The sequence below is a fragment of the Enoplosus armatus genome, chromosome 21 (assembly GCF_043641665.1).
Source record: "Enoplosus armatus isolate fEnoArm2 chromosome 21, fEnoArm2.hap1, whole genome shotgun sequence".
NCBI lineage: Eukaryota > Metazoa > Chordata > Actinopteri > Centrarchiformes > Enoplosidae > Enoplosus > Enoplosus armatus.
Genome location: NC_092200.1, coordinates 3,064,038 through 3,078,515, shown reverse-complemented (window position 1 = coordinate 3,078,515; position 14,478 = coordinate 3,064,038). Strand labels below are relative to the sequence as shown.

General features: G+C 43.4%; 1 protein-coding gene across 1 annotated transcript in view; it reads right to left on the bottom strand.

Moving 5' to 3' along the window:
* Nucleotides 1-3,433: 3,433 nt before the first annotated feature.
* Nucleotides 3,434-14,478, bottom strand: part of drosha (drosha ribonuclease III) — a 74,338-nt gene continuing 63,293 nt past the window's right edge. The window contains exons 29-31 of the mRNA XM_070928041.1: nucleotides 12,189-12,281; nucleotides 11,135-11,181; nucleotides 3,434-4,078 (exon numbers count right to left, since the gene is read on the bottom strand). Of these exons, the coding sequence (XP_070784142.1) occupies nucleotides 3,948-4,078; nucleotides 11,135-11,181; nucleotides 12,189-12,281 (271 nt within the window). The 3' untranslated portion in view covers nucleotides 3,434-3,947. The remainder of the gene's footprint in view (nucleotides 4,079-11,134; nucleotides 11,182-12,188; nucleotides 12,282-14,478) is intronic.

The following is a 14,478-nucleotide window of genomic DNA, read 5'->3' as shown; positions in this document are numbered from 1 at the left end:
CGAGAGCCTGGCACACAGACGAGGAGAGAAATGTGAAACGAAACACGTGTAAAACTTTCGGGCAATTCTGGTGCATGTGTGGCGAGAAAACCGGTGAAAGGACCAAGAAACGAGCGCCGTTTGTCCGAGTGCTCTTTCACCGCCATCGATCACCATTCAGTTGTCCCTCCGGTGACCAGACGTAGGCTTTGTGTGTCCAGTCAGTGTTAGTTGCGTTTTTGCGAGGGTGCAGTAAAAACAGACTTTGTGTCAAGACTTTTTTTTTGTGTGTATATGGGCTGTACATGAGGCCCAAATATATCTATACTGATATTTTCTTTTTTTTTGTTTGTTTTTCCAAAGCTGCGTGTGATGGACACGTTCAACAAGCAGTTTTGTAAACCAACAGATATGCCTATGTATTTTTCAGTGTTTCTGGGACAAAAACATGCTGCATATTGTGAGTTCTATCTTAGCTTGTGTACGTACGGTAATATGATACAATACGCTGTACAGTTTTGTTTTTCTAGGGATTTCTATTGTCCAAATGATCCCCCCTTTCAGCGATGGCTGCCTCACATTAGCCACTTATCCACAGCCGCGCTTGAGCCAGAACATTTTGGCATCGTCTTCTCTCAAAATGAGAAATCTCTACACAGATTGGGTGGGAGAGGTATTCATCATCGAAATTTGTGGCACGTTGCCGTCGACGAGTGGCTAATGTTCTTTAAAGCTTACACGAAGCTGCGTTTAAGGAACGTGGACTTTCCGGCCACAGCAAACACACCAGTTTATCATTTTTGCAGTATCTGATGTTCATCTCCACTCAGCTTTGAGCACTCGCTGTGAGCCCAGATACCAAATATTTCTTTATTGAGCTGAATGTCTTCAGATCCATTTTGTCTCTGCGCAGCCAACTCTTTGGCTGAGAAATTAAGTCCACAGAATAGTGTTATTTTCGAAGATACAGTGGTAAAAATTCAGCAATCTAAAGTGCACCAGGCTCAGTTAGAGGAAAATACTGGTCTTTTTGGGCTTTCTCCGCTCGCCTCCACCACAGAAATGTGTAAACTGTTGCACTCTGTACAGCATGGTGTTAACTCCCTGTGCTGAAAGGATGCCACCGAGCTTGAAACTGTGGCATCAGATTAGATTAGATGAAACATCTCGAGGACAGTTACCTTTAAAATTCATCATGCAATTTCATTTTCTTCCCCTAAATGGTTCCTTTTATCTCTTGAGGTGATGAAGAAAGACAGGAAAAGCAGCATTTGAATCAATGCACCGAGCGGGAACAATGATGAATGAAGTGTTTAAACTTGGACTCTGTGCTCATCTGTGGAGGTTTTATACTTCATGTGAGAAAGCATCAAAGTCTATGATATGAGTCAAAAGAGTTGCCTTAAATTATAAAATACAAATCTACGCAATAAGAAGATTTCCTTGATTTGGGGTCAGATTCTTCTCACAAGTAAAAGTCTAAATGAGCATCTAAACGGAGCTCATGACTTACAGCATTAAAGAATGAATAAAAAGCTAAGGTAACGCCAGTATTTTCCTTTAAAAACCCTTCCTATTCCCTTCATTACATGCTCTGTACATGGAGCCAGGCCATGTGTTTAGGCTTTACCCAACTGATTTCCTGAGGGATGAGCAGCCTTTTCCATAAAGGGGCTTATCAAGGGGCACCTGACCTTTGAGTGGTGTGGAATAAGGTTCTTAAACCCAGAGGTGTGTCCTCGGCTCAGAGAGAAGGTCAAAACATTATCCTGCAGCAAGAACACAAGACGGTTTGGTTTTTAATGTGATTTAGAAAACAAAAGAAAAATAGAGCAACACTGTCAAATTACTTTAAGACCTCCCGACTACGAACGGACAGTTTTGAAACGAAGAGGTCTGGTGGAACTGGGAGGGCAGAATGATATCAACAAGGAAAAAACCAGACCAGCTAAAACAAGCTCTGCCCTCACTTTAGCAAAAGGCCAACCTGTGAAGAGGCTGACATTTATCAGACGTTTGAAACAGTAATAACAAAACACAATGGCATAATTGCCACAGTGGTACACTTTTCTTCTCTGTACTCTGAACGACGGCGCAGCACATTAAACAATCCAATTGATAACACAGTGGTCGGAAAATTCTTTATGCTCGGCTATTGTATACATGTGCTTTCTTTTTTTGCCCCCGTGTTTTGTTTATTAGCTTGTTGCTGGAGCTCTCATTGTGTAAGTGGCCATTTCAGACTGCGGCAATGTTGCCATGATAAGCATTTAATGGGTTTAGAAACCCTTCACTCTAAGAAAACTGCTTTTCTGCCTCAAGGTACAATGTGAGGTCTCAAATGGAAATCAACATGACAGCGGCACTCACCAAAAGCATTTTTTCCTTCAGTCTTCACTATTTTCTGTCTTCATACAGGGTGTCAGCATATCGCCATTACGAAGACGTGCTTGTGATTTCCTGTGGAGAGTATAATTGCCTCCAAGCATTGGCGCCATGCTCAGCTAAGATAACAGATGATGTTGCACATCGTAACGTATCGCACCGCACCGCCTCGGAGTATTTTTATTTTATTTTTTAAGTTGAGGCAACTAGATGGTGATGCTGTCGTCCTCTTTCTCCAGATACAATAGACCTGTGGTTGTTGATGTGTAGACACGGTCGGCCTCGGGGCTCACCTCTACTACGGTATATTATGTTGGTGACAATGTGATTGAGCAGTCGAGTTTTGTCAATGTAGAAACAATTTGAGAGGTCGTGGCAGTGTAAGGGGCCCTACATCATTGGCCATTCATCAATATGCTTTGTAAAACGTGATATTTTGTACTGAATATTTATATGACACGATTAAATATCTTTAAAATCAGCCTCTCTACTTCCTTTGTGAGGCAATCTTCAAAAAACATTCCACATTAAATGGAGGGTTTGTAATTTGACAGGTTTATTTACTTGTAGCAGCTCTGGTGGACTGCTCTCCCTTTTTTTACTTCTGGTTATGAGGATAATTTAACTTTTATCTGGAATGTGATAGCAGCCACAGGCTAACAGGCAGGGGATTTACCCTCCTCACAGGTATGTATATACTATCTACAATAAATCTCAGAATAAAAGACCCAACTCTACATGTCAGATAGGGATTCGTTTGACGGCTGTTGTTAAATAGCTGGATCCAGAGGCTACTGAGCTGAGGAAATTGTTAATTAGACAATCTATAATTAAGATCTGTTAGACAGCCAATCGGATTTGAAGAGAGGTTAAAAAAGAGAGAGGGTTTAAAAAAAAAATCACATTTTGATTATTAGTGGATGAGTGGCAGATGTGAGACAGATGGTGACATTGTAGTGATTGAATATAATTGACTCAACCCTTTTTGTGGTTTAGGCCTCTCAGCGGAGCGCTGAGCGGGTGAGGATTACAATAAACACACAACAAAATATCTGATTTTTGACTGAATCTGAAACTTTATTTACAATATTATGGTGATGGTTTATTTAGCATTTGATACAACATTTAAAAACGTTTTTTTTGTTTTTGGGGCATGTGTCCGTAACATTGTGAGCTTAAAAGTTAGTCATCAACTCAATATTTAAACATTAGGCAACAAACAAACATAAGACAACATAAGGCCACCTTCGACAGCGCTATAGTACTAAACAGCATAAAACATGACGGCAACTTGCTTCATTTCTAATTCTGTTTGCCTTCTGTCCAACTTTAACTTTGAAAATCGTGGACAAAAACCTAATTTCTCCCTAAATCTCTGCATTAAGAGTCACAGAAACCCAACTAATCCTCACCTGAGTCCCATCAGTGTTCATGTAGAACTTTGGCACCAGTCAGTCATCATTTCTAAACTCAACTAGTGGCATATCTCTATCTCGCCAACTTTTGCCTGGACGGCTGCCACATCTGCAGTCAGAGCTCCTTAATGTGGACGCGGGTCTTGATTGGCCCCCAAAAAGGTGCTGTCACTTCCTGCATTCCTCCGTCTCGTCGGTCTCCTTCTCCTGCCGCTCCCGCTCTCGTCTCATCTCCTTCAGCTCCTGTCTGTATTTCCGCTCGATGAAGCGCTTCTGATGAGCCATCTGTGGGAAGTTATCTGGTACAGGGAGAGGCAGAGCGGGAAACAGAGAGAAGTCGACCAAGGAGAACAGATAAAGAGAGAGACACAGAGGCAGGGGTGTGAAGAGACAAGGTCAGCCTCCAACTGGGCGAGGACAGCAATTTAGGGCTCAAATTGCGCCGACAATAGTTTTCATAGCAAGCGTCATGTTGTCGCTTTGGTCAAATGAGTGAAAATGTTGCAGGCAGGATTGCGATTAAATTGCCCCCATGTTGTTATTTCATTAATAATGATGAAGTAACAAGAAATTAGACAGGCCTTGTTTGGTTTCAGCACAATGACTATGAGATCTGATAGCATAATTACAAGTGAACATTTCTAAATGAGATCTGTAATAAGATGGTGTGGTGTGACAGCAGAGAGAATACAACAAAAACAGATGCAAGCTGATGGGATGTTAACATATAGACAGGAGAGGGAAAAACAACTAAAGAACTTGCTGCTGCAGTTGGAGCCCAGACGATCTTTTAAAGTTTTTTTAACTGTCTCATGGTGATTTGAAAACTGCCGACTGCCAGACGTCTTTTATAGCTGACAAACGCCACGACCTGTTGTCGAGCAGCAAACTGTAGAAACACCTGGAGCATCAGCCACATCTGCCACGAGCTTCTCAAGAGAAGTTCTGGAGCCTTGTGGGTGAAGCCACACAACCACAAACTGGGCAAATACAGAGGGAGTCTGGGTGGATTCAGTGAGGGCCGAGGAAGTGACAACCGGAACGACTGACTCTGATAGGTCAGGACTCCTGTCAATCAAGGCAACACGCTCGAAAATGCACCTAAACGCCTTTTATGAATCCTTGCGACACTTTATTTTAAACCGGCACCTGGTGGCCATTGATGGGACTGCATGTCAAGCCACACTGCGCCGCTGTCCTGTGAAAACCATGTATCTCCAGAAAGTCAACCTCTCATGAGCGAACAAACACTGCTCTGCTTTCAGCTTCACGACAATTCATTTATCACTCAAAGTTTATTTAGGTTAAAGCTGAGGCTGCAAATGACTATTTCATTATCGATCAGTCTGCTGATTATTCTGTCTCCATTTGTCATCGAAATGTCAGAAAATTGTGAAAAATGACCATTAAGATTCCCTAAAGCCCAGGCTGACATATTCAAACCGGGAGGCATTCAACTTACAATCATAGAGCACCAAGAAAACAAGCCAAAATACGAATTATTTTAATTATCAATACATATTTTTTCGACTGATCGTTTATTCATAATTCATTCATATAAGTTCTGGGAGTCCAAGGTGACACCATCAAATGTCTTCGTCTGTCAACAGTCCAAAACCCAAAGATATTTCCTTTACATTAAACAGAGAAAAGCAGCAAATCCTCTCCTTTGACAAGCTGGAGAATGTTTGGCACTATTCTTTCACTATTTCTGCTCGCAATCGATTATCAAAATAGCTGCTGAATATCCCAACCCATAAAGGAACATTTAAACTTTCAGCTTAAGCGAAAAGAGGAGACGCTCTGGCTTCAGTTCAACCCGATGACCCACCAGGTATCGCTGTCAGAGCTCAGGTAATTTTCCATTAAGTGTTTACATTACTGGGTCTACCGGCTGCACACTTCAATTTAAAACAGCACGCATGACAGACGCCCGGTGGTTTGTGTCGACTCGCTGAGACACACATTTGACTGTGCAGTTTTTCCGGCCGCTGACCATGACCACGCAAACCTAAACAAATTAAAATCAGTACTCCCAAAGAAGTCTTAAAGTCAGTCTGGGGTGGAAAATAGAGAGGACTTCTGTGCCTGAATAGAAAAATGATTTTCTAATAGTTCCGATTAGTGGTTTATTATACTATACTGAACAGTCACTCTTTATTATTTTGGCTGTGAACGTCAGCATGTGAAGGTTGAAATAAGAAGTATGGTAAGAGCCTTTGAGCTTGGAAGAATTGTAGCTCTTTAACACATCAAATTTAAAAAAAGACCGAAAGATTTTGGACAAATATTAAAGTCATCATTTTTAATATCTGACTGTAAATGTCTGGTGAGGTCTACGATCCAGACATCAGCAGACACTTCCTGTTAAAGCTCTCTCAGTTGTAGCTGTTGTTTCTGGTCTTAAGCAAGTCTCGTTTGTTTAGGATCATTTTCCTGCTGCTAACATTGGAAAGACTGTGTATAAAGATAGACACTGTTTGCCCAGTCGGGACGTAAACATCCTCAAACACCCTTAAAGATGAGAGTCAGCACTTTAACCTCACACACTGTTCCATTTCAAATCGGCGCGTGTCGCTGTCTAAATACTTAGGGTCTGCGCTGTATCACGGGCAGATACTGCATATTATCCTCTGATAAACTGGAAAATTTAATTATTACTATTGTCCAGACAGCGGACTCACAGCTGATAATATGGCGCCTTAGGGTTTGAGCCAACTATTCAACTATCTGGTGTGGATATTGTGTTTTCTGGAAACGGCTGCCGACACCCTGCTGCAGACCCATATCCACGGATGGAGAAGCACACCGCAGGAGCAGAAGTAAAAATGGTTGTCACATGTTGGAGCGACACATTATCCATCTGGATTGTGCTCAGCACCCTCTCTGGTGCCGATAAGCTCTTACTTAGCAAATCAGTCGTTTCGAAAATCCATCACTCCAACAGTTTATTTAAAGAACGCCTCATCTGAAGTCTAATAAAGAGCACAGTCTGTGGGTTTCCTGTGTTAAATGCTTTTTTGAGAATTAATTTATCATTTAAGTCATTTATCAAGCTACAAATGCAAGAAATTCTCTATTTACAGCAACTTGAAGAACGTGAAGATTTGCTTATTTTCAGTGTTTTTTTAAAAAATCTTTTTAAATGAAATATTTAAACTGTTGGTTGGTGAAAAAAACACAACAACTTAAACATGTCACCTTGAGCTGTAGGAAGCTGCGAGTCATTTTAAGGACCAAACAGTAGAAGAAGAACACATTTTTCAACTGATTGTCAGGAGGAATTGGCTCTGAGGCCATGTCGTGTTTGGCTGTCTGCAATGAGTTCCTGTAATCAGAATTCAAAAACCTCCTATGATAAAAGAAACACTGACACAAACGGCAATTCCCATGACACATGTGTTTGACTTGTTAATAGAAGAAGAGGAGGATGTATTCGAACTCTTAAGTCGCCATTATGGCAACAGAGAGGAAAAGTGCAAGATAACGACAATATCCTATTAAAAAGGAGACGGATCAAATAAAATAAAAAAATCCCGAAGACAGAATGCGCAGAGGAAAAAAATTATTCGGAGGGAAATTTGACACACACACACACACACACACACACACACACGACTATTTTAATATACTTTTGGTGAGTAAGGAACACTTGAAGAGCCTTGGAGAGAAAACTACATATTGCAGTTAAAATATGGAAATCACCAGCATTTTTCCCTGGGAGATGACTTCAGAATAACACACTCGAGGAGGAGGGGGGGGCTTTGGCCATTTACATTGTTTAACATGAGGCACAAGAGCAGGCGTCAAAGAATAGGGTTGCTAAAGAATTCATTTCCGTCTGCGTTGGGGCATCGCAAAGACATATTGCAATGTCCAACACAAATATGTGTCGACGGCTGAGAACTCTGAGTTCTGGAGAAAAAGCACCTTTGAGAAACGGCGCACTCCGCATACTGATTACCTTAGGTTAAGGCGGTAACGCACTTAGCTCGGCTCAGGTCTTTTGTTTATCGACAATGCAGTAATTCCTCTCAAGGACGGAGGTTGCCGTCTTGAGATTTGGGGTGTAGCTGCTTTCGGAGCAGCGAGGTACTCCGGGGGGCCTCGGCAACAAGGCGGCCTGTTGTGCCCGCCGACAGCAGCGCTGAAATGCGCGCTCACACAGCAGCTGGATGTGGAATCTGTGATGAGGGATCAGCTCCCCCTTTAAAGGCCACAAGAACATACAGTGTCCTTTCACTTAGGCATTCACCATTCAGCCTAAGCTCAGGCTGTGAGACGACTACACAATAGACTGCGCCGACTGAGTCTATCACCTAGAGCTCACGCGAACCACATCGGTCAACAAGCCAATAGTGCGCCTGTATAGTGGTGCTGATGAAGGGATTTCCCTGCCGTGCCAAAGGGCACACAAAAGACTCAAGCCAGTGAATAGAGATTCTGCATACTGTACTTTGCCTCTATCCATCCAATGCTTTTATCCGGAGATTAAGGGGTTTAGAGAAAGCTGAGGAAAAAAATGTAGTCTCCTTCCAGCTACTAGCCAGATCGAGGCTCCTTCTCTTATTCAACAGATATTGCATTGTTTGAGAAACAAGCAGCTGCGGGGAAGCTGAAAAAAATGGGAAGGGGAGGCGATGGAGTCTTAGAGAGAGATTGGAGACTTTAAACAGAGACAGTACTATCTGTGAGGATGACTGATAAATGGTTAAGCCCTTTCCATGTATATTTGATGTCGCCTTAGACCTAACGGTGCGTGGTGCATGGAGCCCCAGGGCCTGAGAAACTCTGCACCGCCAACTCCTTCCTTCCGCCGACTCCGTTCTCCTACCTGGCTGCTCTCAGCTCGATTTGTTTGCACTCATGTTTCTCCCAGTCTGGGCCTTGGTTAACATTTAATTCTGCCTTGACAGATACAGGCAGGAGACTGTCAAAACGTGGGCCATCAAATAATGAAATGTGAATCAGCTGAGCCACCAGCGGATCGGCTACAGACAGCACACACACCAAATATTGGGCCCCGGTCTCTTTAATGAGCTCTGAGCTGTCTGACTGAACACAGCCATGTCTCTCACCTCTCCGACACCGCTGGAGCCGCGGATCCTGTCTGCCAGGAAAAGCGCTGCAGCAGAAACAAAAAGTTCAATCCGGCTCAAAGTGCTCCTGATACTCGAGGAGGCCTTAAATAAAACATGGAAATGAATCCTGACACGTTGCGGGGAGGTGTTTTCGATCCGAGAGTAACACAAGGTAGGGCTGTTGTACAAGAGGAGTAATGGTGTAGCCAATGCTGCAGTGAGGGCCAACAAGACAATCAATGACGAATTACATGACACCGGGGCTAATGTCCTTGATTAGTCTTGCTATGCGAACAAATGAAGCGAGGCCCTTGACAATCACATGAGAGACAATGCGGCTCCAATAGGAGTTTATGCGTCAGGCGGTTCTGCAGCAGATGAGCTCGAGTCTCATTATAGAAGCTCATGGTCAGGAGACACTCGCATCCTTCAAAGGCGTGTTTGAACCCCGCTGACTGACTTTGCATATTTATATTTAAAAAGAAGATGCTCAACAATGGGATAACAGAATAGGACATTTCGTGCACAGAAGTGATTAATTTAGGCTTGACTAGTGAATTTTGAAAAATGAGAAATGATCAGCCGGAAAAAAAAAAAACATTTGACCTCTAAATAATGAGCGCTACCTGTAAATGATGGATGGTGGAACAGATCTGACCAAGCACAACCGAACCATTCACTGGTGGAGCTCTTTCAGCCTGGTGGGGCCACATTAGAGCTGCAACTGATGATTACTTTCATGACTGATAAAAGTATTAACCCTATTAAACCTAAAGATATTCAACATTTAGCGTTTTTTGCCTGATAATTAACTTTGTCGATAACTATCCTGTCGATTGACGAATCAACATTTTCATCCGATTCCACTACAAGACCAATATTATCACAATATTCCTGATATTTAAAAGTAATTAATTAAAAGCACATAATCAGACAGGCTCACCTCAGGAGAAAGAAAATACAAAGTCAAGCAAAGCCCTCGAACTGGAAGCATTTTGCGCCGAAGGAAGGAAGACTCGAATAGATGAGTTTAAATCAACTGACCTTTTAAAAGGCATTGCTAATCTACTCACATGAAACAGCAATTTATGAGGGGGGAAATGTTCATTTACTAGCAATGAGCATCTATCAATCATGGTGACAGAGGTGTACACTGGGGAGAGGAAGTGGGAGGAATTAAGGGAGGGAGGGAGACACAGGAGAGAGAGAGTGTGTGCACTGAACTACGCCCCCCGATAAGGAGGGAGGGAGGTGAGGGAGAGGGGGGAGCCAGAATCAGACAGAGAGGGAGAATCGAGAGAGCGGCTTTAAATAATAACACCCCGGCGCTAATGTTTCATAAAAAGCTAAAGCTTGGGCGCACAAACAGTATCAATCACAAGCGGCTGGAGCCCTCATTTAAGAGCCAAATGAAATCAAAGTTTGACCTTCCCGCCCTCTGCGAGTTCTACAGGCCTGTTCCAACAAAGCCATTTGTGTTCACCTCCAGCTAATTAGTTGAGTAAAGAACAAATTGTACATTTGATAAATGTGGTGGTCACAGGGATGGCAAGAGAGTCCAGACCAAAAATTACACTTGAACACATACCCAACTCTTTACACAGTGTAATGTACGACATTATGCGTCCACGTACATACGCACCGAGTGTAAGAGGCGAATGGGAGATGATGGAAATGGCTCGTGGATCTGAGAGCCCTGTAATTGTATTTTTACTTGGCAGTGAATGAGACATTGTAAATGCCTAAAAACCACTATCTATTTTCCTTAAGTGGTGGTTGATGACAAGATGAAAAACAGCCAAGGAGTGAAGGAGCACACAGGGAACGCAAGAGCTGCACTCCTTCAAAAGTGAAGAGGAGTGCTGAGCGCAGGAGAGTCGCTCAGAGTGTGAAGCCTCGCTCTCGTGGGTCTGTCAAAGGGCTCGAAAACACACAAAAAACACAAACTTCGCGCGGCCCTCAACACAAACTTCCTGATCGACATGGTGGAGGATGCTTAGCTTCCCCTGTCCCTGTTTTATTGGTTCTCCATCTCTGGCTAGGCCCCATGCCTGTGCTCTGGGCTAGTACTTCAAACAGCCTAATGTCCTATATGTCGCAGCCAACCGGCTGGTCAGGCCACAGCTCTCTGCCAGCCATCTTGCATACTGTACAGCCAAGGCTAATATTCAACACTGAGGCAAAGCGTGTGAAAGGCTTAAAGTGTGAATATGTGTGTGTGTGTGTGTGTGTGTGTGTGTGGAGGGGAGGGGTTCACGTTGCCAAACAACTCACATTTTTCGAGTGCATCCATCGCAGCTCCCATTTCCGCCTGTTGGATGCTAGATTAGAAATATTTTAAAATGGAGACAGAGAGGGAGACAGAGAAAGAGGGAGAAAAGGTCTTTAGCATATTCAAAATGTCCCTTTTTTGAAATTCTGTCAAAAAAAAAAAAAAAAAAATACAGGCCCAATATTGAGCGGATTATCAAAAGTGCTTTATATTTGTTTTGAAAGAGCCCTTTTGCCAAAACAATCCCAGGTAACACAGTGCACACATTTGAAAAAGGTAAGCCTATTGGCGGCTCTGCGCTGGGCACTGTTTACGCCTGCAATTCACCGTCCCTCCGTATATATTATGTGCTGTGTGATCATAGCCCAGCAGCGGAGGTGGCTGGGAGCTTAAGTCATGTAAATACAAAAACAGTAAGCTGTCAAAGATCCTATGGAAGGGACAAACTTATCGCCAGCTTAGAGCAAGAGAGAGCGCTTTCAAGTAGGGGGCCGTGGAGGGGATTTCCACATGTGTGTGTGTGTGGGGGGGGATGGGGGGAGGGTGGAAGATGTTTGATGGATTTAGGTTTCATTTCTCGCAGGCTCAGCTGCAGCTTTATTGTCAACCCCTCCAACCCTGAAAAGGCCTTCGCGCGGAGATTCACTTTCTTTACTTTACAAAAGCGTGAATGTGTGATCACACACACAAAACGTGTGCAGTCAAACACAGAAATACAAAACACACACACACACACACACACATCCTTGTCCCGCTGCGAACACAACATCCCAGGTAGACCTAAATGTAGCCCTGGATGTCATGTCGCCTGGTCACAGACTCCTCTCCTGCACAAAGTGATATTTCCATAACACAATTTACGTCAAATCAATAATGAATCGATTCGTTTTCATTCTGCATAATGTCTCTCCCGATAGAATAGGCCAACAAGAGCTTAATTGCTATAATAAACACCATCAATAAAGCACAGCCATTATTCTCGAGCCCATTAGCGGTGCATTGAGAAGTGGAGAGCCTTGTCCTGTTGTGTTTATTATATTGTACTGTCTTACTCACCTTGGGCCTTTGCCACAGCCGATTCGCTCCCCTTTGAAATACACAGCGACGGTGTAGGTGCGAGCATGTGAGGGCCCCACTGTCTGCAGGGTCCTGCAAATTCAAACACAGAAATATGGGATGAGAGGGAGGAGGGTAGAGTTGAGAAATAATAATAATACCCAGGAGAAAGGCACAAGGACACTCAGGGACATTGTCCTTCAGAGAAATAACAAGAAACAGGGCGGTAGAAAAAAAAAAGTTTCAATTGGAACAAATATAATTCATCTCAAGCGGCGGGTTGAGAGGAGGGGAATAGCACTTTGATTCAGTAGCGTGCTTTGAGAGGGCGCAGAAGCCATCTGAGGGACATATAAACAACTTTTAAAGCCTCCCCAACTCCCCACACCCATCATCTTCAGATACCAAGATCTGCGTTTGGTAAAAAAAACAAAAAACAAAAAAATGACATGTTGGGAGAGCAATTGAAAGAAAAGAATGACAATAGTCTTTGAGAGACCCACGAGTCTTTGGTGCGCTAGAAGGGTAAACAATGAAAAAGCTAAAAGGAGACCAAGAAATGTGCGAGAGGGATGACAAGAGAATATCACTCAACTAATTTACAGATGTACCTCATTTAACAAGGAAAAAAAAAGCCAAGCTGTCAATTTTGTTCCATTTCTGCAGGGACATATGTACAAGACAGCAGACAAAACTTGGGAGATGTTTGAAATGTTAACATTAGCATAAACATCTCAGGCCCAAGCTGTGAGTCACCTAAATTATTCACAGACAATTTACTTATTTCAGGAGAGCAATCCATTTTTAATGCAATGTGGTCACTTATGACACTTTATCAATAATTCAGCCCCCTTTCTCACTTACAAATGAAGAAGCACATAGCATGTGTGGAGCAAATAAGACTCTCGTGCACGATGTTTTAGCCAAATCTCAACAGGGAGAGCGTGTCACTTGGAATTATCACGCTGCTAAAATAACACAAAACGAGAGGGAATGAAAAGGAAATCTGTGAGCTGCTGGGAAGTTGTCAGCTTCAAGGCTGCACACAGATGGAAGTGTGCGAGGGAGAAGAAACGGCACCGTAGAGGGTCTGTGCGAGCTTCAGCTCACACTAAAAGCAGCTACTTTCTGACTAAGGCCATTCTCTGCACAATGTGAAAGTGCGTATGCGTCTGCTCCCTGGTGTGTCCCGCCCCGACGAGATGTACAGTAAAGTGATGGTGGGGTTGAGGTGTGAATCTGTCATCAGCCAGACACATTCACTAGGGAACCTTTAGCATGGGGCTCGGTGCGTTAACTCCTTCCCTTCCCCCTTTCTGTGTCCTTTCCTGCCCTCCGTTGGTCATTTAGTCTCTTTCTGTCTGACTCACACTCTTGTCTCACCCTCCACTCCTCTACTCTTCACACTTGTAAACAAATTCAGACGGACCCCGAAGACAGTCTGACATTTTGTGACACCAACAGCTGCTGCATGAAATGCTACAAAAAGGTGTACGATTCTGGCTTATCGACCAGCAGGGGTCATCTCATGAGGAGGTTAAGGGAGTGCTGAAGGCTATCCTGCGCATTCGTCAGAAACAGAGCAAGTAGTGATTACACCCAAAGGCTGTGGCAAAAGCCTCAAATTCATCGGTGGCTAGCTTGGGTCTATTCTTGTGTATGTAAGTGTTGAAATGTTGACATTCAAGTCACCCAGGAGCTCCATTTGTTTCTCGTTCACGTTCTTGTGGGCAATAAAGTTGGAGGGAAGTGTTGATTGTAGTGTCAGAGTTGTGCTGTGTCAAAAATCACCATCCACCGGGCAGACAGAGAGAATAATAAACAGGAGCACAGAGGAGACATTCAAATAAATAAAAGGAAGAGAGGAAGGGAGGACGGGACTGATTAAATTCTGGATTGTGGAGTTCATTGTACATAAAACCGCTCCGTCTCCAACCGCCCTTGCAAGTCCAGCCGACCACCTTTTTTCTCAGAGAAAACACTGTTTGTCAGTTTCCATGACGACAAACACACCGCTACATGGCAGCTCTCAAAAGCCTTCTGTCAAATGACACTTGCTCCTTGACCTTTTGTCAAATAAGAGGTCTCTTTGGGTGTGTTTATTTATCACAACAGAGACCTTTACACAGCTATTCACAATGTTCAGGGACCGATGGCAAGGAGAAAAGTCCTGTGAATTATGTTTGAGCCATTTCATTTCTCTGTATGTGTATTGTGGCCCGTGTGATGCCTGACTGAACCCATCTCAACTGTAGACTTCGGGTCACGCCGAAGAGAGGGACTTTTCTTT